We start from the raw sequence: 27,458 nt of genomic DNA on the forward strand, positions 1-27,458 counted from the left end.
ATCCCTTCAATAAACGTAATACATTGGCTCAACTAACGAAAATAATGAATTGATGAACATCGCTTTCTTGTTCCAATAAAACCAAGAATTGGACAAATTTAAATATTGCGTTTGTTGTCTGAAATAACATTTTTATTAATATTACGTACCTTTTTCGTTGAGTGTTCTGATTCATGTATCCTTATCGTGGAGGCCAGTATCCGTACATTAATGTGTATGTTTTCAGCATTTTTAAATATGTCTCTGGTTTTAATTAGTAAAGTTTTTAATGACTGGTTGCACCAACAAATCTTAAGCTCCAGCTTAGCCCAGCTCAGTTTATAGATAGGGCCGCTTTAAGTGTCACTTACGTTGCACCATAATTTTCGATTCATGTCTATGCAATGCACGTGGCAATCCATTGTGGCAAGCTGAAAATTGATCTTCAATGGTGCAACGCGTATGCTTCATAAGCTGAGCTTCGAGCACGTCTTAAGCTTAAAATCTGTTGGTGCAACCAGGCATAAGTGCTTTTTCCATTTTTCTCTTCTTTCTGGTGATACGATGTGTCTTCCTTTTTCCATCCGGATGTCTTGTATAATTTTCCAGCCATAAATGCTTCTTCTACCAACAATATATGTATTTTATTTTCTTCCAACTCTTCTTGTGTATGATTCTTGCTTTGTATGCGACCGTATAAAAAATAGCGGTTGTTCTGCATTTTCGGGTATTCAACTTTTTTGTAGAACGGATTAATAGATATTTAGATATTTCATTTTTCACGAAATATAAAATTTTTATTTATTGTATCTTTATTATAATAGTTTGTCTTTCCTTGGGTAAAGAACACAAATATATTTAGTGCCAAGGTTTAGTGCTGTACAAGAACTATGGTCATTCCGTTTTCGAGGGTTGATTATTATTATAAATTTCGATGCTGGGTTCTTAACTAGTGAATTCTGTATTAGAACAGAACTAAAATAAATCTTATAACTCAGATTTTATAATAATCTATAAACCGACGATTTTTAGGCTAATGAAAGTAACTGTTTTAAAATAAACTATTTTTTTTGTCTTTTTCTACATTAGTCTAGGCTGATTATCGGAGAATAGGCCAATTCTATTGCTGGAATCGAATCTTATGATTATATATATTAATAATATAGGTATGCAAAGTCCGCACATAGTGTGCTACTTTTTTTATTAACAAAATGGCGCCTACAAACGTGTTTTAATTTTTTCTCCATAACTCCGAACATTTTAACTTTACACCAAAAACAATCTAATAAAAATTCACCGAAATTAAATTCTGCATAAAGAAATGTTTTTCCCGATCTGCTCCGACGAAAATTTTCCTCGGAAAATGCGGTTTGGGAAATGGGTTTTCCCAAAAAAATTTTTAAATTTCAAATAAAGTTTTAGATAAGTAATTATCTACCAATAATTAAATAACTCGGTGACATAAAAGCTTTCTTGGTTTAGATTATAGTTCCAGAAGCTGGTGAAAATTAAACGAATATATTCCGATGGGTGAGTTGCGGAATTTAATTGAAATAAATGTAATAAAAATAAATAAACAACGAACGGTAATAATATTCTATTTATTGTGTGTAAACAAGCAGTGTGTTGTTGACCGAAATAATACCGACGCTCGAAGGGTGTGCCTTATGCAGACGCTGGTAGAAAACTGACCGGCTCGAAACGAACCCCCAACTGTTATGTTAAATGATCTGCGGTTTCTTAGATAAAACAGAGACAGCCATAAATCGACAAGCTTTATGGATTTTAAGAATTTTTGACATTAAGAGGCTGGGACATCGTAATCAATTAAGAAATGTTTCTTTGAAAGCTTATACAATCTGTTCAACGTTTCGTTTAACGTCTGCCCTGTATTTACATGTGAATTTTGTCATTTCGTTTTGCGAAAGGTTATTAAAAAATAAGAATTAAAATTAGCAGAAAATAGTAATTACAGCGTAATGCTATAAATATTTTAGCAACAATTCCATTATTAGTTAATAATTTACGGTAGCAATAATAACCAAAATAATTATGATACACTGATCAAACTTTGAAATCTTATAAAGATGAAATACTTATTTAATATTTTGTCGACAAAATATAAATTTTTAATTGTTTTGAATAATCTTTAAATGTTTAAAAAAATACTTATAAACAAATTAACGTTTCTCAGAAAGTTTTTATTATATTCTAATTTTAAATAATAGGTAAAATGCGTATTTCAAAGATCTTGAAAATGAATGCTTTAAAACTTTTTTGCAACCATTTGCAAAAAAGTTATGAAATAGCAAAAATAAACATACGATTACTACGTTGTTTATAATTTTTTTTTAATTCTTTCAAAGCGTAAAAGTGAGTTTAAAGTACAAGCTAATTACAAAAAATATCGATTAATAATTTAATGGTTATATTTTAATTAAAGATTATATATATTTTTTTTGTAATTTACACGCGCGAAAGTAGACTAATACAGTACCGTAGCTAAATTTTCACTCGAAGCGACGACCGTCGCGCGACGTAGAGTAAGTATTTGTATGCTGCGTGTCAATCGCTTCGAGTGAACATTTTAGCTCCGGCACTGTATCAAGCCTACTTTCGCGCTAAAAATTACAAAAAAACATTTTTATTCTTTGATTAAAATATACCCATTGAACTAATGTTTGATATTTTTTTGAGAGTAATTAGTTTGTACAATAAACTCATTTTTAAGCTTTGAAACAATTAAAACAAATTATAAACATCGGAGTAATCGTATGTTTACTTTGCTGTTTCATAACTTTTTTTGCAAATAGTTGGAAAAATTTTTTAAAGCATTCATTTTCAAGACCTTTCGAAATGCGCATTTTAAGTATTTTTTAAAATTATAATATAATAAACAATTTCTGAGAAAAGTTAATTTGTTTATAACTATTTTTTTAAACATTTAAAGATTATGCAAAAAAATGAAAAATTCATATTTTGTCGACAAAATATTAAATATGCATCACATCTTTATAATCTTCCTAAATTTGATCAATGTCTCATGATTATTTTGGTTGTTATTGCGACTGTAAATTGTTAATTAACAATTGAATTGTTGCTAAAATATTCGTTTAATTTTCACCGGCTTCTGCAGTTACAATCTATACCAAGAAAGCTTTTATTTCACCAAGTTATTTAATTATTGATAAATAATTACTTGCCCAAAAAATTTATTTGAAAATTCGAGATTTTGTTGGGAACACTCACATTTTCCGAGGAAAATTTTCGTCGGAGCAAATCGGGAGAAACATGCCTCTATGTAGAATTAAATTGGGGTGAATTTTTATTTGAGTGTTTTTGGCGTAAAGTTAAAATCTTCGGAGTTATAGACCAATAATTAAAAAAAGCACGATTTGGGGGCCCATTTTGTTAATAAAAAAAGTAGCACACTATCTGCGGACTTTGCATACCTATATTAGTAATATATACAATCATAAGATTCGATTTCAGCAATAAAATTGCTGGTAAATAACTTTTCCATGAATTTTGCTAATTAGCCCAGAATACATGTGAAAATTAAAAGTAGCTGCCCGCAATAAGTATGTAGGTACACAAAACTTAAACACCACAATAAAAATGAAAACCATCAATGCTAGAATGTGGAATATATTTCATTTCAAATTCGAAACAATGTTGGCCTAATTAAGGTGCGATTTTAGTGATTTTATGATTTTATGTGCATATTGATGTTTGAATAATTTAATGCAGGCAGTCAGCAGTTTCCACTTATTACGATTCTTCAATGATGTCACAGCTAGTTGTTAATACTTCGTAGGACAGCGAAAGATGACCATGCTAACTTTACTATCTGTAAATCATGAATAATCTGATAATTAAAGTTGAATATTACGGCTTGTCAATTTTTATAAAAGGAAAATAATATCTGTACCCATAACTTTACAGTACAGTAAAAATAACATAGAAGGGTAGTATAAGTTGTTGAATTACGAGTTATTTTTAATAATAAAATCAAACATATAAATACAACACTATTTTTCTTTATTTTCAACACAATATGTTGAATAAAGTTGAAGTAAATTGAAATATATTTAAAAACATCAACAAAAGTTATTTGCCTATATACGCGCATTTTTCTTCAATTTTTGTTGCCTATATAAATCCTAGCTCCGGTTATAATTTCAGTTATAATTTATATAGTGATGAGCGCGCTAATAACCGGCAAAATAGCACAAAAGATGGAAAAGATGGATACTAACATATAAATTGAAATTATATTGATTGTTTCCCACCGTTAGACGTATCAAAGGAGTATGTCAAATAAAACTGTCACTGTGACAGTGGCATTTCTCAAAATCGTCCGATACGTCTAAAGTTGGGAAACAATAAATGTATTCCGATGGGTGAGTTGCTGGAATTTAATGAAAAATGAATATAATAAAACAAACGGTAATTTTATTGTTGTAACGAAAATGTGTTTTCGTGTAGGTCTCTCGGAGAGGGTCGAGTCGGTGTGTGTGTGTGTGTGTGTGTGTGTGAATCGTTCGAATGCTGTGTAGTGACTAAAGAAAAAAACCACAAACGATAAATATGTTTGTGTTTCTTTTACTTTGACCAGCTGTCAATAAATCACTAGGTCTGGCGTACACTTTCGCAGTTTTAAGAAAACAATTTCGATGCATTCTTTGTTGGCATAATGGTCTGATATGATAACTAATTTATGTGGGCGAGGAAACAGATGTTGACAGAGTAAAGCCATTTCACTCTTAGCATTTTTGTGTTTAATTTAATGTGAATTTCGAATGACTAAGTTGTTTCGCTTTTGAGAAAAAATATTAAAATTAAAATTAGCGAAATAGTAATTAAAGCGTATCGTTATAAATATAATGTCAATTTGTAAGTCACTATCGCTAAATTTAACACCTCCACTAGGTTCATCTCTTTTTATCTCACAACTTAATATGTTTTCCATCTTTTGCGTTATTTTGCCGGTTATATATAGTTATATATTATGCTGTTTGCCCTTTATAGTAGGTTAATTAACTATTTAGATGGGTAATAAGCCACAATTAAATTGAAAAAAATAATTTTATTAACGTTTCGACGCCCAAATCTTTGGGCGGTAAGTTAGTCTTTTAAGGTAAGTTAAGTACATGCAAAACAACATTTCAAAAATATGACAATTTGAACGGGGCGTAAGGAAATGGGTGAGTCACAAAGTTTCACGAGAAAAAAGCGAATATTCCGGGACATGAACGACAGATCGAAAAACTAAAAAATACGTGCTCAATATTTTTCAAAAATGTATCGAATGATACCAAATACAACTTCCCACGGAGAATGGTGGGAGGAAAATTTAATATTTTAAATACGAATTCCGCGATATTTCGCGATATTTCGCGAAATGAACATCAGATCAAAAAACTGAAAAATACACTTATTCAATATTTTCGAAAAATCTATTAAATGGCACCAAACACGACCCCCCACGAGGTGGGATGGGGGTTACTTTAAAATCTTAAATAGGATCCCCAATTTTTTATTCCAGATTAAGATTTTTTACGTAAAAATAAGTAACTTTTATTCGAGACATTTTTTCGAATTATGGAGAAATAACGCTATAATCGGAATAAACGATTGTAGGAAATGGAAACTAAATTAAAAAATGGAAAGTCCCACTAAAATGAGACATAACTTAACTTTTTTTGGTTTTAGGACCTACTCTTCACAACCCAATAGTTCCTTGTAACGCTCGAGTGATTGCACATTTAGCATACTTTCCAACCGTACTATTACTGTGATTTCATGTTCAACAGTATTTTGAAAACAGCTTTATAGAAATTTTTAAAAAACAATTTACATAAATTAAAAACAAATTAACAAACAGATAACTTATTTAGTAAAAGTATACTTACACCAACAAAACTGCCTAAATTTAGAGTAAAAAGTCTACCAGCTAGAATACTGACTGTGACCTGTGTTCGTGTCATAAAATATATTAGGTGTTTCCTAAATAATCTTGACGAATGTATCCAATGGCTGTGATAGGCAGAATATACTAATTTATTACTCTAAAAATACATAACAAAAATTTATATGTTAAAAAATATTCCATGTATGAAATTTATCTATTACTTAAATATAAATATTGTTACACCGCTAGCACAGTATAAAGAGGGACAGTAAAACCACTTCTCTGTCGGCACTTTGACCTCAAGAAGTAATACCGGCAGTACGTAATTGATAATTCACCAGTGGTGGATGCGGGGTTTTCCTGTTAAAACCTGTACGTTTCTATGCGACTAGCAATGCGAGAGTGGGGCAAAAGCGACTAAGAACATTGTGCGGTCGCCTTGCGCGACTACAGATTTTACTTCCAATTTTTCGGAGAGTGGTTCTACTGTCCCTCTTTATACTCTGCCGCTGGCCCATAAATAAAATCCAGAAGACTTGAATGGATGGGACACCTTAGAAGACATTCTGACCAAAGAAGAGTAAGACTGGTGTGGGAGGAAGTCCCAACTGGAAGGAGACCACGCGGACGCCCTCGACTCCGGTGGCGAGATAATATAGCAAGACACCTAAGCGCGATGGGCGTGGAGAATTGGATGGAGGTTGCTCAAGACAGAAAACAGTGGAGGCATGTTGTCGAGTCGGCTAAAACCCACGAAGGGTTGTAACGCCACGGAGTAAGTAAGTAAGCTAGCCCATACCCGATACTCAGCTGCCGAAAAATCGGTCCCATTGTTCGAACTAGGATCGAGGAACGCGTCAGAATATCTTTACAATTTTGTACCAGCTGAAAATGTATTCGAGGACTTCTGGGGCCGTATTTTCGACATTAATCGAATTTTTTCGTATACGAATGTTAATTCGAATGAAAAATTTCGCATACGAATCTAAATGTGTATTTTTGAATGCCATTCGCATACGAGAAGAATTTACACCGGCAACACTGCAAATTCGAACAACCAAAACTCAAATAAAGAAAGAAAAGAAGAATAAAGAAAAAGAGAAGAATAATTGACAGTTTTACTTAACCTACTCGTATTTTATGGTGATTTTTTCATCTAAAATAATTCGATTCTTGTAAATTAGCTGAAAGGAGCAAAAAAGGGCATGAAATATGGCCGTTCAGTATCGGCCGAACAAAGAAAGAGTTGAGCGAATTTATTGAGACGAATCCAATGTTAAAATGTAAGTTCAATTTAAAAATATTGTATAAAAAACGATTACAACCTATCAGCTGAGATCTTATTTTGACGTAAAAGTCAGATAATGACAATTATTACTTTAATTCGTATACGAGCATAAAATTCGAATGGTTTAGATCCATTCGAGCCGTTGTATACGAAATAATTCGTAAACGAAGTACTCGAAAATAGAATAAACTGGATTTCGAGCGAATTTGTTCTAATTTTTGTATGCGAAATGTGCTCGAATGAATTCGAAAATACCACCCCTGTCTCTTTCCGTGCCATTCGAAAATATAGAACCGTAGCATAATAAATTTCTATCATAGATCTATGCACACGCATGTATATTGACGTTGGTCCTTGTTGTCGAAATAGCTATTTGTATAAAAAGGGAGGAAAGTCCTACTTTTCCTCCCGAGAATGAAGTTTACTGCCAGACGCGTAGCGGAGGGCAGTAATCATTCAAGGGAGGAAAAGGCACTTTACTCCCATGTTATACATATGGTTTTTCCACCTTCCTCAAATTAATAACAAGTTATTTTTCATTTTTACTTAATTTATATATGTAACTATTCTTGTTCTCATGATTATTTTTCAGTGCGTCACAGTTTTTCGATTTCTCTCTAATGCATTAAGTTTGATGAGACGGAAAAAGCGGTAGCTCCGTGATTAAACACAAAAATAATGCAGCATTACAATGGTTATATACATAAGATGTCTATTCCTAACCTACGTTTGATTCGTTGATATTTAGAATGCGCGTTTTTTCTAGCCAATCAAATACACGTATTACGAACATTTGACGAAAACTTCGTCCATTTTGACCACTTTTTAGAAGTGTCAAAGAGTCAAGTGACGGTTATTATTCAGGTCAGTATTTTGTGTACCTGTCATTTTGAAATTTCGAATTCGACTTCCCTTGTGTTTCACAACTTTTTTGTGCATTATTTTGTGTTTTGGTTTAGAATTTAGTTCGTTAAAAGTTAGTTTTGTATTTTGGTTTAGAATTTAATTCGTTAGAAGTTAGTTTATACTCCAGGTCATTATGCAAGAAAAATATCCATAGTAAGGAGACGTAACTCATGGCTGAAGAACCTTAGGAACTGGTTTGGATGTAATAACAATGAATTATTTAGAGCCGCGGTTTCAGAAATAAAGATCGCTCTGATGATTACCAACTTTTTAAGCGGAGACAGCACCTAGAGAAGAAGATAAAAACACAGTTTATGGATAGTTTTGTGTCATTTTTTAATGTTTCCATATTTATAAATTTAATTAACAATATTGTTTACTTTTTAATTTTATTCCCCTTTATAAAAAATACCTACATGTTAATATATTGTGTAAAAATCAAATCTACTAAATTACTAATTAGTTTAATTCCACAAGCTTTTCATCTAAAGTACGATTCTGGCATCTCTCAGATTCGTCAATAATTACATGAAATAAGTCTCGACACACCCAATACAGTATATGACGTCATAATTAATGACGCACTGAAAAATGATCATGAGAACAAGAATAACCAACAAAATTTATTAAAACTAAAACTAACAAGTAGGTACAATATAATTGTCAACTGTCAAATATAAGTCAAATTATTAATGTAAACATTGTTAAATGAAAATAACAATTTACTGTTTTTTACCATCCTGCAAAATACAGGGTGTTTTATAAATAGACGTTTAAATGTATATATACTTACGTAATAGAAAATAGATATTGTACAGGGCGTCAATAAGTTATATTTCATGAATGAAATACCATGACGTCACTTTTACTTTTCCTCCCTAGGGAGGAAAATATTTTTCCTCTCTAGGGAGGAAAAGTACAACTTTGCTCCCTACAATCAGGTCCGGAAAAGTATACTTTCGGTAGAGGTAGGTGGAAAAATGTGTTGTCTATTCTAAGTTTGCTATTCTTATATGCTAGAATTTTGCTTGAAAATGTTTTCAATACCGTGAATTTCAAATAGCAAGGGACGTTCATCACCAATTAATAATCTAAAGTTCTGGTGGTCAAATTTCTTCAAAGGTAGGAATCATATGCCCTACTTCTGTATACAATATTATCACAGACTATTTAAAATAATAATAATAGTCTCCCTTTTATATCGCCAACGCGGTTTTAAGATTATAGCAGGCTAGTCCGCTACCTCTAGGGTCTACGATATACCTGTAAGGGAACAGGGTCAGTGCTAGGCTTCAGCCGCCCATTATTACCCCTCGTTTTACCCAAGGTACCTATTTTTTTTCTCATGAGCATCTTTCAGTGCGTCACAGTTTTTCGATTTCTTTCTAACCCACTAAATTGTATGTGACAGAAAAAAAGGCACGTCTGTGATTAGAGACATTTATAACATTTATTCTAGTTGTCGATAGATGGCGCTATAATCGAAAAAACATTATTTACGAATTATATAATATATCTACGAATATAATCTGTACATTTTATAAGACTATACACATCAAAGAAAATACCATTTTATAAATGCAATAAACACAATTGATTTGTTTTTATGCCAAATTGCAAATAAAATGTGACAACTGTCAAATTATCATATTATCACGGACTTACCTTTTTTTTCTATCATTTGTAACGCACTGAAAAATGCTCATGAAAAGGACTTTACTCATAATATTCAGGCTGAGTTGACCTGGAAATGTATACATTTTTAAAAATATCTAGATGTTCTCGCTGGCGCTGGGATTCGATCCCTGGCTTTCTGCGTGGAGGTCAGATATCCTACCGCCTCACAGTGGTTCCAAATGCCGAAAACGTGGTCATGAACCTTTAAAGCGTATATTGTTTATACATTTCGGAATTACTTTCGTTCTTAGGGGTTTCTGGCATCGCTGATTACGAATATGACATTATTTTTTCTGAAAAACAAAATGGCGGATCCAACATGGCGGAAAGAAATTGAAAGTATCAATCAAAACGCAAATTTTTTTGTCAAATTTGGTAATTTAAGGTCGTTGATTACAAATCTAACATTACTTTTTATTAAAACAAAATGGCGGATCCAATATAGCCGAAAGAATTTCGAAAATTTTATTTTAAATGCATGTGATTAAAAATTTATATTATAAAGGGTTTTTAAAATTGCTGATCACCAATACATTCTGATTATAAAGTACAATATTCAGAATCTATTACTTATGTACAACCACCCATAAATACTCCAGAATCGCCAGAATCATGTAATATGCGTCATTTTCCACTTTTGTATTCAAACAACTGCCAGCAATGCATAGGCAGTTATAGGCAGCTAAACCAAAGTGATTATGTATCTTCTCATTATATATTTTAAGACTAATAAACATTAGTCGCAGAATTATACAGAATTTTGTACTTTTTAAATGTATCTTTACAAAATTTTGATTATTTCAAGTATATTTTCACTATTTATGTAGTGACAAATTTAAGGCATTTATTGTTACTAAAACTTAAGCCAACTTACATCTTACATTACTACATACTTAAAAAAGAAGAATCTGCTTTATAGCGATAAAATTGATAAACCACAAAACGTTTTACAGCGTTTTCAATATACGTGTTCTTTTAGACTTTCTCTGCCGGCCAAAATAACCTCGAACATGGCTCACTTGTTCCTGAGCTGTGAACCACAATACATCCAGTCTGATCCGTATACCTGCGTATTACGACTTTACGATAGTATGAGAAAACAACTGTAAACATGAAAATCCCTAGATAGGGACTTTTTTCTTCGCCTCATGACCACGTTTTGAGCATTTGGAACCACTGTGCGCCTGAGGCATCTTACCCAGATATTTAAATTAATTAGTATTAAGTCAAAATAAATTAAATCTTAATAATTACCTGAATTGTAACTTCATTTCCATAGTAACACATCAGGAATATCTCATAAAGAAAACAAAACTGATAGCCTACCCTTGAAAAGAACTGCACACTACCTAGTTCTGTCTAAAAATTATATAGTAAAAGTAATTTAACTCAAAGGCCTTTGATAATAATAAATGTAATAATATACATAATATATACAATAAGGGTCAGAGACTCAAATTAAGCCCTAAATCGAAATTTTATTAATAGTCCAGTAAATGATGATATTTGGTTCCGAATTTCGTCCTAATATACATCAATTTACTTGATATTTTCAAAGTAAGTAAGGAATTACTTCACGAGACAAAGTCTACCCTATGCCAAAATATTATTTGATCTTGGGGGTGGTTTCCACTCCTTCTCTGGGGAAGATATTTTTTTAGTCAAAGTAACTCCGAGAGTCGTTAGAGGACCACCTAATTCTAAGCAAAAAATGTCATAAAATTCTTTTTTGAAAAATCTCAATAATTATCCACTTAACTTAACAACTAGCCTATGAAGAAACAAAAAAAAAGAGATTCGTTTTTTCAGAAATCTTCTAGATCCGATAAAAAGCGAGATATGGTAGGTGAAAGGAGACTTTCTTGTGCATGCTGGAATCGATGCATTCATGAATCGATTTTATGGATATAGTGATACGAACACTTTTTGTACTGCTTAAAAATACCTTTAAAATGAGTACTGGTACATGTCGATTGCAATTGAATTGAGCCATCATCACTCTTATATTTTAAGAAAAAAATGAGCAGTATATTAAACCACGCATCCACCAGAATTTAAATACATCTAACTCCTTCTACAATACCTTTTATTTTAGTGTTAGTTCTATGCTCAAAAAGTTGGACTGGTTGAAAATGCATGGTTTTTGAAAAAAAAAAAAATCAAATTATAGAGCACTTTTTAAAGTTATCTTAAAAATCTGCCTTTTTCATCGTGTAACTAAAAATGATAAAATATGCGAAAAAAATGATTGGGCACAAAAATGTAAGTTTTCTTTTGACGAAAATTTTGACTTTCTAATTACTGTTGCATAAAAACTGTCAGAGATACATAAAAATTAACTTTACCATTTAAAAATCAAAGATCAATGTGATCTTTTTATTTTTGAATGAATTGGTATCTTTAAAATAAACGCAGTTTTTTTCCAACCAAACAACTTTTTATTTTCAATTTTGGAGCATATACGAATTTTGGAGCAGATGTAAATGGGATCTCGGTATAAAGACTACTCATTTTTCACAGCTGCTGGTGAAAGCTGGAGTTTATATTAAACATGCATGTGGGGGGTTACAATGTGTACAATTCCTATTTGAAAAATTAAAGAAATTTCAAAGAAGGAAAAATGAAAAATACATTTTTATTGTAAATGACAAAAAATTATCAATGTCATGTAAATAAAAAGATAAATAAATGATAATGTTATTATAAGTGTATTTTTTATTTTTCTTTATTTTATAAAGGTCTCTTTAAAAGGTCTCTTTAAATAAAAAGTCTCTTTTTTACACTTGTATTATCAAAGGGGGTGGATTATAAGTAAATAAATGATAATGTTATTATAAGTGTATTTTTTATTTTTCTTTATTTTATAAAGATAGGATTTGTTTTTATGATTGATAAAATTGATTTAAATGAGATAATCAATTAATTAAAAATAATAACAAGTCTCCTTTTTACACATGTATTATCAAAGGGGGTGGATTATAAGGGTTAAATTATCCAGTCAACCAACACTAATGTCTTAAAGTATAAAAAACTTTTATTTAACTTCATCAAACGCTAGTAAAGCCTAACAAGTACTTTGATTGTATTACCATATATCGTCATTGAGTATACTTTGAATTAGGAAGGCTAAAAGTAGAGCCTATTCCCAAAATGTCTTCAAAATACATCTATTAGGATAGAAATCGGAGATAACCTCTTATATTTGCTTTTATTGACTGGCATATAAACCAGCAAATTCCACACAACGACCATAAATGACAATTTTGATTAAAGCATAATTTTGTGATAATAGCTGAAAGCGTTCCATGTTTGTGTAATCAATATACCTGTGTAGATTAGTTAGTGTTTGTTATTTACACAAACTAGATATTTATTAGTTTTTAAAACCAAACGCAGCCACCGATAAATTCAACCGAATTTATGTTATATTTCAATCAAAATTTAGCGTTTGTAACAAAAAGACAAAAATTGACTGTTAGTAATAATTCAACGAGTACGTAATTAAAATTAGAGAATTATAGGAATGTGAATGTATGGGTAATATAAGGAATTCCAAATCCGGGATAAATACAAGTTTATTAATATTAGCAATCATATCATAGAGCCATAGAAAAAATGCTAGTACCTCAGGAAATGAAGCCTGAAGAAAAAGAAGAAACAAAGAAAAATTTCAAAATTTCTGGCCTCAATTCTTCAACTGGAATACCTGAGAAAATTCAACGCGTTATGGTTTTTATTTAATATTTAAGACGATAGGAACAAAATTTCGGCTCCAATGATTTTAAAATGCATTCATTTTTTTCGAATACTCATTAGAAACTTTTAGAAAACTAATAAGTATTTTTAAAAAATGTAAACGCAGAATGAAAGATTTTCTACGTAGTCTAGGGTAATAAGGTTTTTTCCATGACACTTGAACAGTCAGGGTACTGAAGCGTTTTTTCGACAGGTTATACATATAAGAGCAAATTGTAACTATTTCCTGCCTAGGATCTGGCGGACATTTTTATTTATAAACAAGTGTGAAAAAATGACACTTTTCCCTTTTTTTTCAAATCAATGGAAAACAGAGGAACATGTGGTTCTTTTAGTACAAATATCTTCGAGATTATAGAAAAAGCTTAAAAATGACGTAGGTATTACAAAGTTTGATATACTCATTTATTGTTAATATAATTGCGAAAAAAGGTCGGAATTGCAAAAAAGATTATTTTCGCAATAACTGTTGTAAAAATTAGTGTACAGCTTTGAAATTTTTGTCAAATAAGGGTTGTTTGGTGATTAATATGTGATAAAAATTTCAAAGCGATTCATTTAATTGTTTAAATTTTATTCAAATTGTTTATCCCAGGGAGCATTTTTTTGCAATAACATAAGTCAGAAAAAAATGACGTTAGAACCATTTCACAGGTGTCAAATAAAAGAGCATGAGCTATATTTTCAACTTTGTTTAAAAAAAGTGAACAAAATATGCATTTATTAGTAATAAATAATTATGCAAAAGTATCGTAAATCTTTCCTTATAAACTTTTTATTTTGTTATATAAGAAATTATAGGTATATATTTATTACAATTTTTTATCAATTATGATATAAATAACATTACTTGGTAGTTTTACACTTAAAACAGGGTAAAACAGATAATTTTTTTGGAAAAAGTTATTAAAAAATTTATAAAGAAAAATTGACGATACTTTTGCATAATTATTGTTACTAATAAATGCATTTTTATTCACTTTTTTAAACCATGTTGAAAATGTAGGTCATGCTGTTTCATTTGACGCCTGTGGAATGTTTCTAACGTCATTTTTTTTTAACTTATATGACTGAAAAAAAAAATGCTCTCTGGGATAAAAAAATTAAATAAAATTTAAACAATTGAATGAATCGCTTTGAAATTTTTATCATACATTATTAAGCACCAAAGAACCCTCATTTGATAAAAATTTCAAAGCTGTACACTAATTTTTACAACAGTTATTGCAAAAATAATTTTTTTTGCAATTCCGAACTTTTTTCGCAATTATATTACAAGAAATGAGTATATCAAACTTTGTAGTACGTCATTTTAAAGCTTTTTGCATAATCTCGAAGATATTTGTACTAAAAAAATCATAAGTTTCACTGTTTTCCGGTGATTTGAAGAAAAAAGGGAAAATGCCATTTTTTGACAGTTAATTGTTTATAAATAAAAATGGCCGCCAGATCCTACGCAGGAAATAGTTACAATTTGTTCCTATAGGTATTACCTGTCGATACAACGCTTCAGTACTCTGGCTGCTGAAGTGTCACGAACAGGGTATATTTTTGTCTTATTATCCTGGCCTAACGTTATTATGGAGGTCCGAAAGTCCCTGAAAATTTCTATAGTGTTTATTTTAGTTACAGGAATGATAAAGAAAAAAGAAAAATTTAATCTGATTTTTAATTTCAAGTATATCATTCAAAAGAAACTTTTTGTTTATTCTAAAGAACTTTCGGCCCTGGGCAATAATGTAATCTTTCACTTTGCGTTTAAATGGTTCAAAAAACTTAGTTTTCTCAGAATTCGGAAAAATGAATGCGTTTAAAAATTATTGGAGCCGAAATTTTGCGCCTACGCCCTTAAGCAAAAAAAAATTACATTTATCATTAATTTCAGTATCGTGAATAAATTACGCATTGCAGATGAAAACGACCAACAGAAATACTTGCTTTTTGTGATGAGATTTTCTGAATTAAAATGTTTATAAACAAAAAAGGTTTTAAAAAAAATATGTTTTATATGTGAGTTTTTACGTAATTACCATATGTGTACCATATGCGTTATGTCGTCTTAGAGAGGTGGTTCATTTTTAATTCATGAGATATGGTCTCGAAAGGACTGGAGCAAAAGGCGCCAAGGCATAAACAGATCTACAGGCAGAGGAACAGATAAAGTTATCGTAGTCCAATTTAGATCTTACTTCATAAAGAAGTTGCATCGGGACCCCAAATGAAGATGAATAAGGGCTTTAAGAACGTTTAGGCTTTTAAAGTATGTACTTGGGATTAAGTGCACATACATATGTAATTTTACCAATTTAATCTGGAGTCAAAAATCATACCGAGAATTTTACATTCATTAACAACAGATAGTGAGGAATTGTGTTCAAGATTTTTTTAAAACAAACAATTTTTTACTAGTTTAACTTACCTGTGCTAATTCAAACAATCCAACACATATAATATTCACACTACTTACGAATTGGACCAATAGGCAGTAAGTGAACATGTTCTGATATTCATCAAGAAATCTAAAAGATACATTTTTTAAAGAATGAAGTATTAATTTAAATGTGCATTTATGTTTTTCAATGCTCATACAGCTCGGCGAAATAAGATTTCTCTTGGGTTATCGTAAATCCTGGATTAAAATAAAATCGAAATAAGCAAAAAAGACCCTGTTTGGAACCATGATAAATACAGATACATGAAAATTAGTAATTTCAAATACGTAGATTTGTCTCAGTTCTGTGCCGAACAGAGTATTTTTTACTTATTATCCTCTACTATCACTGGTATTAGACAAAAAAAGACTGTGTGTACTTTGTACGCACGTAAGAAGTTATACTTCTATTATTATGATTTCCATAAAATAAAATATATTTAAATAGGTTAATTGTATTTTTATTTAAATATTAAACTAATTTTAATCCGACGCCGTGAAGGGCACTAAGGATTATGAGAAAGAAAGAAGAAAGAGAACTAATTTTAACACTTAAAGTAATACCAAAAATTAAAAAAAGTAAGGCAAGGCAACAATATGAGGTGTTGCCAAGCGGTCCCCCATCCAATGATTAACCTCGCTCGATACTGTTTGACTCGGGTTATCGGGCGACAACCCATGTAGTCAGTGTGCTATGGCCGTAAAATTGATACCAAAATCCACAAGGAAAAGAAAATTTTTTTTCTTGTAGTTGGCTGTATACCATCAATCACAAAAATTGGAAAAAATCCTTTGTAAAAGGAATAAATTTTTTGTATTATGAATCCCTTTAAGGGCTACATCACAACAAAACGTTTTCGATTTTATAAAAAATCATCATCAGTGTAGACAGATTGGGCGCCAGCTGAGCCACCAAAGAAATATTCGGGTAAAAAACCTTTAAATATATTCGGTATTAAATTATTTTGTATTTTGACAACGACACCCGACTTAGCGTCGAAACGTTAATAATATCATTTTTTTGGTAAAATTGTGGCTTATTTCCCATTGAAAATAATTGATCCTTTAAATTTAATATGTACGCATTAAAGGTGCATACTTAAATAAAATGCCTTAGGATGGATACATGGCAACAAGGATAATGCCCATGCCCAACTCAGTTGTCATTATGTCATTGGAATGTAAACAACTCAATTTGCATCCCACGTGTTGAGAAATTCAATACCTTACGTAAGGGCATTATTCTTGTTGCCATGTATCCATCCTAAGGCATTTAATTTAAGTATGCAACTATAATGCATCCATATTACCTTTTAATAGATTTTACCCGAATATTTCTTTCGTGGCTCAGCTGGCATCCAATCTGACTAACACTGATGATGATTTTTTATAAAATCGAAAACGTTTTGTTGTGATGTAGCCCTTAAAGGTATTTTTAATAAAAATTTTTTATACCTTTTACAAAGCATTTTTTCCAATTTATTTTTTGATACCAAAATGAATTATTTTGACAGATTGTACAAATAATATAAAGATTGCTTTTTAGTCTTCTTTTTATAATATTTTAATACTAATTATCCTATTCCCAATGAAGACAAATCCAAATAGACAAAAACTATAATAAATATATTTATCGCCAACCGTCACTAAAATCATTCATTATTGTACTCATTTGACGCCATTTGCGGCAGTAAAGTAACATTTTATTGTACTGAAAGAAGAATTTACTTTATCTGCCGTTATTAATCAAATTAACTTATATTGAATGTAAGCGGTCGATAGTCGATTATTTGAATGAACTTAAAATTTATTTACTTTAATTATTAAAAATATTGTACAAAATTTACGTTATTATTAATTAAATTTATGTCAGAAAGTTAAATTCTGTAGTATTTTGCAATTATATTCATAAAACATAAATCAAAACGTTACAGATTTAGTAATTAGGTACTTATTCAATATTGATTACTTGAACAACTATCGATTAAACATCGAAATCGGCCATCATGCAAAAGTATTCTGTCATCGTCATTACTGTCATAAGAAATTTTTATTTCGTCTAAAATTAATAAAATTCTTAAGTTTTTTAAGTTTTGTATTAATGCAAATATATAATGAAATGGTGTTTTTGTTAATTCGATTATATATAGGACGGTGAGAGATATTAATGATTATTTCATTCATAGGAGATTCTGACCAATAGAAAGCTACCGAAATAAAAATTAAAGTGATAATTTTTGATAATATCCCGTCGGCAAGTATATTACCTCAGATTCCCTTCGTTGTTACGAAAAAATACATTCAGTGACATTAATGACAATAATTGTTTTAAAAATTATAAAAGTGATGAGTGATGACTTTCAACCGTCAAATATTTATAACAACTGTGTGTTTAATTGTACTGATTTGTACTTACATAAATAAATTACAATAAAATTTTCTCTCACTCAATCTCTAAAATTATTATCGAATTTTTGCTCTCGTGACACTTTGACAGTTTTAATTTCACTCCCCTTCGGGTCGTGAACTTAAAACAGTCAAAGTGCCACTCGGGAAAAATTCGATAATTTTAGAGCTCTTGTGCAATTACTACTGATAATTTGTTAGCAAATATATTTATTTAGATTTTCTACTATTCATCAAGGGAAAAGCAAATGCGCTGCGGAAGATTACATTTCATAAACAATAACGTAACTAATAACGGTACTTCTAATTTTTGGTATTTTATGTGTTAAAATTGGTTTAATATTTAAATAAAAATACGATTAAACTGTTTAAAACCTATTTATTTCGTTGAAATCATAATAATAGAAGTATAACGTCTTCCGTGCGTACCAAGTACACACACTCTTTTTTCATTGCACATCAAAGAAACATGAAACGTAAATTACGTTTCATGGAAATAAAACAGTGCTAAACAAATATACGTCCGGCCATTTATGAAACTCTCCGAAAATAAAAATGTGTCATGATCATGAATCACACTCGTTTCATTGGTAGGCGGACTTTGAGATTTGTTTAGCAGTGTTTTATTTTCATGAAACATGTTTCACGTTTCATGTTTCATGTTTTTCATTTCACGTTCTTTGGTGTGCGGTTTGCCTTAAGATGTAATTAAGTAAGTGTTAAATAAGTGTTAATGTTTTTATGATTTTTTTTTTCGATAAAATTTTGTATGCACCACGTCAGTAAAGACTCTTTATCGAACTCGTCTGTTACTCGCCTCGCTCGCTTCGCTCCCTCTGCTCGTAATATCAGACTCGCTCGATAAAGAGTCACTTTACTGACTTGATACATAAATAACTATTACTAAAAACACGAATATATTTTTTTTCACACTTTACTTGCATTGATAAATAATTAAGTTGAAAGATTTAGTACCTAACTAACTTCACTTTGTCCTGGCCGCTTACTTGATACTGCAATTTTTATAAAAATTCACTCTCAACAATTTTCCCAATCGCGTATAAAGAAGTATAACTTAATGACATTCGTCTCAAACGTGAAGATAGCATTTAGAAGTTTTCATACATAAGTTGCTTAAAAATATGATATGTGTTAAAAATGAATATACTTACGCAATAATAATTCTATGGTGTTCTATACACTCTTTAAACTTCTGATCCATTATTTCTTGTAATTCCGGAAAAATTTCATCCTTATCTCTACAATTAATACTTTTTCCACTGGATTTTAATTCCTCTTCTGAGAAGTATCGGATATTTTCCAGCGAATCATTAAGAATTTCAAATTGGGCTGCTCCTATCATCATTGAAGCTAAAATATTATTCAATTTTATTCTGTGCAGTATGAATTGCATTTTACTATTCAACATAATGAGTGGTATGGATTTTTCATAAGGATTTTTCAGTGCGTCACAAATGATGGAAAAAAAGTCCGTGATAATATACATTTATAACATTTATTCTAACATGACATTTTAGTTAAATCTGTTTAGTAATTACCAAAGTAATTCACCGACGTGCCTTTTTTGAAGTTATACTTCTTTACGGGCGTAATGACGGTGAATTTTTATATGGTAAAACCTAGCGACCGGGCGCATGCGCATTATAACTTTGTTCTGATTGGATGTTCAAATGACATGACAAAAATTATCCAATATGGCAGCTGTGGCACAGCTGTGGGACTGTGGTTTAATTATAATGTATGGTTGTTGCGTTTTAAAATTTGTAGGAAGAGAAACAACAAACAAAAAGTTAACTAATGGTTATACTGCCTTTTTAAATAGTTTTCATATTATATTTTTGGACTTATTTACATAGAAGAGATGATTGTTGCATGCCAATGTGAAAGCCCATCAAACTGTGACTAGTATGAGTGCCGCAGATCTCGCTTATTCAAAGCTAAAGAATCTTACACTGGTAAGTGTTTTATAAATAGTTGATCAAATTTTGTTATGATATTTGAACATAGCCACTTTGCACGATGCAAGTGATTGCGAAACTTATTAGTCGTTATTGGGACCGTGCAAGTTCGGCAAAGCGATCTCTATTTCTACCCTCTGTACTTTTATTCGCACTTTTAATTATATTGGCCAATTATATTAGTCCTGGTTGCTGGATAATTGTCAAGGCCATAGTCCAAAAAAATAATAAGAAAAAAAAATAAGATGCAGCTATGTTATGCAAACATAAACAATTGTATGTAGTAAATAAAATTAGTTATTAAAATGCAGTCCTGCAAGCAAAATACAATTAATTAAATTTACTTTTATATAATAATTGCATATCATATCAATATTGTGGAGCAATATATAATTTTTCTGCTTCAATGACAGAAGGTATGAAATATACGTCAATTTGACAATTTCAATTGACAATATGAATTTTAATTATTTAAGATAGTTGCAATATTTCTCCGCGACTCGCGCACGGTCGTTTCTCGTTTCCCTTCCAAGTACTTGCACACCGCGAATACGGGCTCCGATACCTACCTATTTGAACCTACCAAAATACATAAGTAGTATGTAATACTTTTATTTACATAATTTGATTACCATCAAAATTGCTATCAATATTCACCTAATATATTGTTTTCTTACTCTATGTTTTGTTGTATTTTTTCAATTCTAAATCATTTCAATTCAAAATCAAAATAATTTGATTTACGTAAGTTAAAAATGTCAAAAGTTTAATCCGTTTAGTTAGTCGATCTTCGCACATAATGACACACTATCTCTGTGGCGAAGCTTTTAATGCGAGTGAACCCCAATACAACGCAAATACCAGCCGCGTGGTAAGTTGGTTCGAATCCCAATAGAAACTTTTATTTTTTTATTTTTTTTATACATTTTATGATTGTAATTATATTTATTATATAATTTTATTTTCAGAAAATACGTATTTAGTTAAAAAATTTTCCGACAATTAATGTTCAGAAATCATTTGTGGCATTTTTAATGTGTTTGTGTGTGTTTTATTCTTTTATTATTTTAATTTTTGGCACTGTTTTAATAAAAATGTTTGAGAAGTAGTAAGTATAAATTAGTTTAATATTTAAATAAAATATAAATAAAAAGTATATTAATTTCGTTTATAATCATATAATCATATAATAGAAGTATAACTTCTTACGTGCGTACAAAGTACACACACATTCTTGTTTCTGTCATATACAATTTAATGTGTTAGAAAGAAATCGAAAAACTGTGACGCACTGAAAAATGCTCATGAGGAAAACCATAGTGAATTTTTACCATTATAACGTATGTGCGTAGCGTTCCCCAGGCCTTCTGTACACATGTTCACGAGCAACATGCAATCATTGGCTTCTCTGGTCTCTGGTCAATAATGGGCCAGTAAGTGCCCCTCCAGGGCGTAGGTCGTTTTCGGCAAGTCTTCTTCTTCTTCTTTTTGTATGTTTGTTTTGTATGTCTGTCTGCTTTTTCAATGTGCCTCTAGTAAGTTATCGTTCCATCGTTTTCGTGATCTTCCCACTGATCGTCTTCCTATTCTTCTTATTGTATTTTGGCTTATTATAAAGTTATAACGATCCAAAAATTCATTTTGCAGAGAAGAACTGGTAACAAAGCTTTGTCTCAGTGTACGAAGTGTCAAAAACCGGTCCTGACTAGGAGTTGTAACTCTTCTACGGCCTTGACCGGGTCTTCTTGAGTTACTTTCAGTAACAGAAAAACGTCTAGTAACGTTAAAACATTCAGCGATGTGTACTGGACTCTATCGTTCTTCACGAAGAGTAACGATTCTAAACAGTCACTTTCTAACAAATTTTGATTTTCTTGCTGCTGGTGGTTCATTTCAAAGGAAAAAACACTTAATAAACTTAAAAAACGCCTTTAAACGTTCAGCACAACCTAGTCCAGCCAAACTAAATTCGAATTAAAATTAAGCACAACTAGCATGATTTTAATATTTTTTGCAAAAAATGTGTTGATAAATTGTGTCGATAAATTTTACAATACACCGGAGGTAACAATAATATATTATCACAAAAATTGAAACATTAAAATTATTTGATTTACCAGGGTTTTTAAAATTATGCGTTAATTTTGGCGATGAGTGTAATAGCTATTTGTATAACAAGGGAGGAAAGTGCTACTTTTCCTCCCGAGAATGAAGTTTACTGCACGACGCGTAGCGGAGGGCAGTAATCATTCAAGGGAGGAAAAGGCACTTTACTCCCATGTTATACATATGATTTTTCCATCTTCCTCAAATAACAAGTCATATTTTCATTTTTACTTAATTTATTTATGTATCTAACCAACAAAATTTATTAGAACTAAAACTAACAAGTAGGTACAATATAACTGTCAACTGTCAAATATAAGTCAAATTATTAATGTAAACATTGGTAAATCAGAATAACAATTTACTGTTTTTTACCATTCTGCAAAATAGAGAGTGTTTTTAAATAAACGTTAAATGTATAGATACTTACGTAATAGAAAATAGATATTGTACAGGGCGTCAATAAGTTATATTTCATGAATGACATACCATGACGTCACTTTTACTTTTCCTCCCTAGGGAGGAAAAATATTTTCCTCCCTAGGGAGGAAAAGTACAACTTTGCTCCCTACAATTAGGTCCGGAAAAGTATACTTTCGGTAGAGGTAGGTGGAAAAATATATTATGTTGCAATTGATAAAATTTGTGGTTTGATTTAAGTTCTACACTAGAATGTCCCATGTATTTACTTGTGAACATGATAAAACTTACCTGAGAGTAAAGTGTCAATACACATATTGATAATGCCATTAGTAAAAGTAGCAAACATTACAAATGCATATGCAATATAAAAATTTGTAGTATTTTTTAAATCAAAGGGAAACCATATTTCTATGGGCAATTTGGGTTCTTCCTCCAATAAGGGAAATATTATCCAAGTAGCAACAGTAAAAACTCCAGCTAACCAAAATCTGTAATTTTATTACTACTCATTAGAATTTTCACAATTTATTATATCTTTTATATATTTTGTAATTTTTTCAAAAATGCCGATTAGAAAATAGACAGATCATACAGATTGGACGATAATGTGATAAAAGATCGATTTTGCTAAAAAAAACTAGAAATCTTAACTAATTTTCTTCTTTTCCTTTAAACGCTCTCTCCTCAATGGATGTTACCTACTAATTACAAACCCTTCTCTGTCATGAGCTGTTCTTATTAGCTGTTCAAAATTTAGCCCTGTCCAGTGTCAGATGTTTTTCCCTTCCTTCCTAGTCATCTCATTCTCTCGATCTCTCCTTTAACTATTAGTTGAACATATTGGTATTTATAATTTCTCAGTATATTAACACATAGATTTTCTCTTTAGGAATTTTTCTCATAGTTTTAGGAACAATGATTGGCAACAAAAGTTATTTTAAATATGAAGAGACTCAATAGGGCTTTTCATCGATTGTCATTTGTTTCGAGCTTCTGTCATGTGTCACATAATATTAATATATCTACGTCATACGTCTTTAGACATATTAGTATTATGTGACACATGACAGAAGCTCGAAACAAATGACTGTGGATGAAAAGCCCTATAAGAACACAATGATATTTGCAATCATTTAGTTTTTTTGTTGATTACCTGGATATAGTTCCTTTTAGAACCAGGTAACAAATATGTCTTTATTGAATAGTAGATTTTTTTAGAGGTCTAGGCAAAAATGTTGTGATGTCGAAGATTCTGGTTCCATTTTTAAGCGGCGTCCTCATTGAGTCGACGATGCCGATCGACTGTGTTTATCGACACTCTCGACTGAGTGTGTACGCGGTAATCGACTTTGTCGATCGACAAAAGATGTCGATCGACGTGTCGACTGGTTTTCCATGCTCTGTCGGTAAAATCAAAGGGTAGTCGAATCGAATCCGAAGTGTGGACGTGCATTCGACCTTCGACCTTCGACATTTAAAAATACAGTAAAAATAATTCAGCGTGCGGCGTAGTCTGTCATCTAAAGTCTCGTGTTTTGTACTTGTCGGCAAAATGGAATGGGGAAAAGAAAAATGATTGCATTTATTAAAGCTTACAAATTAAAAACAAATCTATGGAACACTAGAAGCAAATATTCTAAAGACCGAAACATGAGACACGATGCTTTGTTGGAAATTGCCAGTGAATTTAATATAGAAAAGCAGGTGGTAGAACAAAAAATAAAAACTATTTAAAGTCAGTTAGCAAGAGAAATAAAAAACAAAGGATGGCAAAAAATCTGGCAGTGGCACGGAGGATGTGTACAAAAGTAAATGGTTTGCTTATGAAAGTTTAAGATCTTTACGTGACAAAAATAAGACCAGGTCTACATTTGGTGTCTTGCTTACAAATTTTTGGCCAGATTTTTTGCAACAAATATTCAAATTTACTTTCCGACATTCGAAAAAAATTTCTGAAACCTCCGTTACATCTGTATTCAAGGTTCAATATATCGATATCATCATTTTTCAAAATAAGACAAAAATAAGACCAGGTCTACATTTGGTGTCTTGCTTACAAATTTTTGGCCAGATTTTTTGCAACAAATATTCAAATTCACTTTCCGACATTCGAAAAAAATTTCTGAAACCTCCGTTACATCTGTATTCAAGGTTCAATATATCGATATCATCATTTTTCAAATCTTCCATCAGATTACTACCGCTATACCGATTTCTACTTTGAAGACTTTTTTTTTGAAAACGTTTTTTAGTTGGAATAATAACAAATGCGGCACAAATAATAATGGCGCCATCTTCGTCACACATTTTCGTTTAGTCTGTCGACAAATATTGTGCCTACCTGGTGTGGACATCGAAGCTTTTTCGATTTGTCGGTCGACAGTGTCGATAGACAGAGTCGATCGACAATGTCAACTCAATGAGGACGCCGCTTAACAAATGGTTTTAACTGCTTCGTTTGAGCGAGTCTACACTTTCTGAAAAATTTCAGAGTGAAGGTTGGACGCGTTTCCTCATCCCGCGTCATTAACATTATTTACGTTGTCGGACTAACGAAACGCGGCTGTAAAGTTGTCGGACAAGAGATCGACAATTTTTATCAATTAACTATAATTTAAATTGAAAGTTAAGAGTTTTGTAATAACAAAATCGTAGAGTCCGACACCCGCAAAATGTCACTCTAGCGCGGTAGTTTTGTTATTCAACTCTTAATTTTTAATTTAAAGTACTTATATTTAAAAAAAAAGACTATTTTTTAAGATTTTTTTTACTTATATTTAATTAATAAAGATTGCCTATCTCTTGTCCGACAAATTTACAGCCGCGTTTTGTTAGTCCGACAACGTAAATATGTTAATGACGCGGCTGCACTCCAAGCTGCACACTAAAATTTTTCAGAGAGTGGTAGACTCGCTCAAACAAAGCAGTTCAGACCATTTTTAAGACTTTTGTAATCATCTTCCAAAAAGGACGAAGTACTGTGGACTAATACTGTTGTAGGGATGGCGGTTTTTGACAAAACACCGGTTTTCGGTTATACCGTTTTTTTTGCTTACGGTTTAACCTGGCGGTAGAAAAACCGGTTTTCGTTTTTTTTTAATCTAATAGGTTACAAAGTTACATTTACAATACACTTTAGTTTGCGATACTCGATTCGACTCGATATCAATATGATCAAAATTAGTACTATCGAAAGAACATGTATTACTTTTAACACGTTTGTATATTTGTAGAATAGGTACATTTTAACTCATTAAATACTTCCTGTATGAGTGTATCGTTTTGAAAACGTAGCGAAATTCTTGGAGATTCGTATTTGTAATCAGCAATTCGATATTCATAGTCAGAGCATTATTTTTGGTAATCAGAAAAAGTCATTCACCCACTTTCAATGTCAAGAGTTAAGTGTGAAAAATATATGATGCTTGCGTCTAATTCAACCAGATCACTTCTTATATAAATATTATGATTACAAATACCTTTTCAAGGAAATATTATAATAAAACTTAATAATTGTTTTTGGCTGATGTGGGATTGCACTTTCAGTTTGCTTCTGTATTTTATAAAATAAAATAAAATTTGAATTATGGTTTTGTTTGGAATAATTACTTGAGAATAATAATTATGATTGGGATCCAAAATAATACCTAACCTAATCCTTATCACCGTAAAAAGCCTAATAACCAGTTTTTACTTTAAAAAGAAAAAACCAGTTATAACCGGGACAGGAAAACAACCGGTAAAAGCGGTTATTGCGAAGTAAAAAAACCGGTTTTAGGTTTAAACCGGTAGGTTTTTCCCATCACTAGCGTACAGCACAATAAGAAAAATTGGATGGTTCAAGCCAATTTTGCACTATCCCGTCAATATCTTTGTGGACTTTATAATTTTGACATTAAATGTCTTCATTTTGGAAAATATATAAAAAATGATAGAGATTAATTCAAATTCTACTTACGCCGCTAACATAATTCTTGATCTTAATATATAAGACCACAAGATTTTGGTTTGATAGTCAGATTTCGGCTGAAACTCTGGCCGATTTATCGATTGCAATAAATCCTCAATGCCTCTCATGTTTATGTAGAGAAATATTAATTTTATAATTTGAACGCCAGTTACCAATGTCATGAAAAATGCACCTACTATATCGGTGACACTGTTTTCCAAGTAAAAGAAATTCATAAATTCTAAAGTGAACTGTAAGACCAGGACGCCACCTGAAAAAAATACATATTATACAGGGTGTTTCATTAATAATTGTCCATGTGGTAACTGGAGAAACCTTAGCACAAAATACGAAGATTTAACCTAAAACACTTAAATAAAATGTTGTTCTTTACTGAGTTACAGGGTGTTTTATCTAAAAATTTAAACACTATTGTTGCTCAGCATTTTAAAACTATTCGACGTATCCTTTTCATACTTGGCAGGCAGCATAGGTACTGTACAAACTACTAAATTATGTTAAAAAAACTGTTAAAAAAACGTTTGTTGCTATTACCAGAGGCGTACGATGGGAGAAAGTGAATGGTTGACCCTTTCCAAATTCTACGCCACTGGCGAAATTGCTATTTTAGTCCAATATTTGGA

At 31.2% G+C, this 27,458-nt stretch overlaps 1 protein-coding gene across 1 annotated transcript; it reads right to left on the reverse strand.

Annotated features, from left to right (window-relative positions):
• Positions 1-3,689: 3,689 nt before the first annotated feature.
• Positions 3,690-27,079, reverse strand: LOC114340855 (odorant receptor Or1-like). Its single transcript, XM_028291634.2, has 7 exons — positions 26,824-27,079; positions 23,154-23,353; positions 19,530-19,728; positions 15,940-16,039; positions 11,019-11,123; positions 5,895-6,050; positions 3,690-3,829 (listed from the first exon to the last, which is right to left on the reverse strand). Exons 1-7 carry the CDS (start codon positions 27,048-27,050, stop codon positions 3,776-3,778), a joined length of 1,041 nt encoding a protein of 346 aa, XP_028147435.2. The 5' UTR covers positions 27,051-27,079; the 3' UTR covers positions 3,690-3,775.
• Positions 27,080-27,458: the final 379 nt, after the last annotated feature.

Source organism: Diabrotica virgifera, chromosome 2, assembly GCF_917563875.1.
Source record: "Diabrotica virgifera virgifera chromosome 2, PGI_DIABVI_V3a".
In the NCBI taxonomy this organism is placed as follows: Eukaryota; Metazoa; Arthropoda; class Insecta; order Coleoptera; family Chrysomelidae; genus Diabrotica; species Diabrotica virgifera.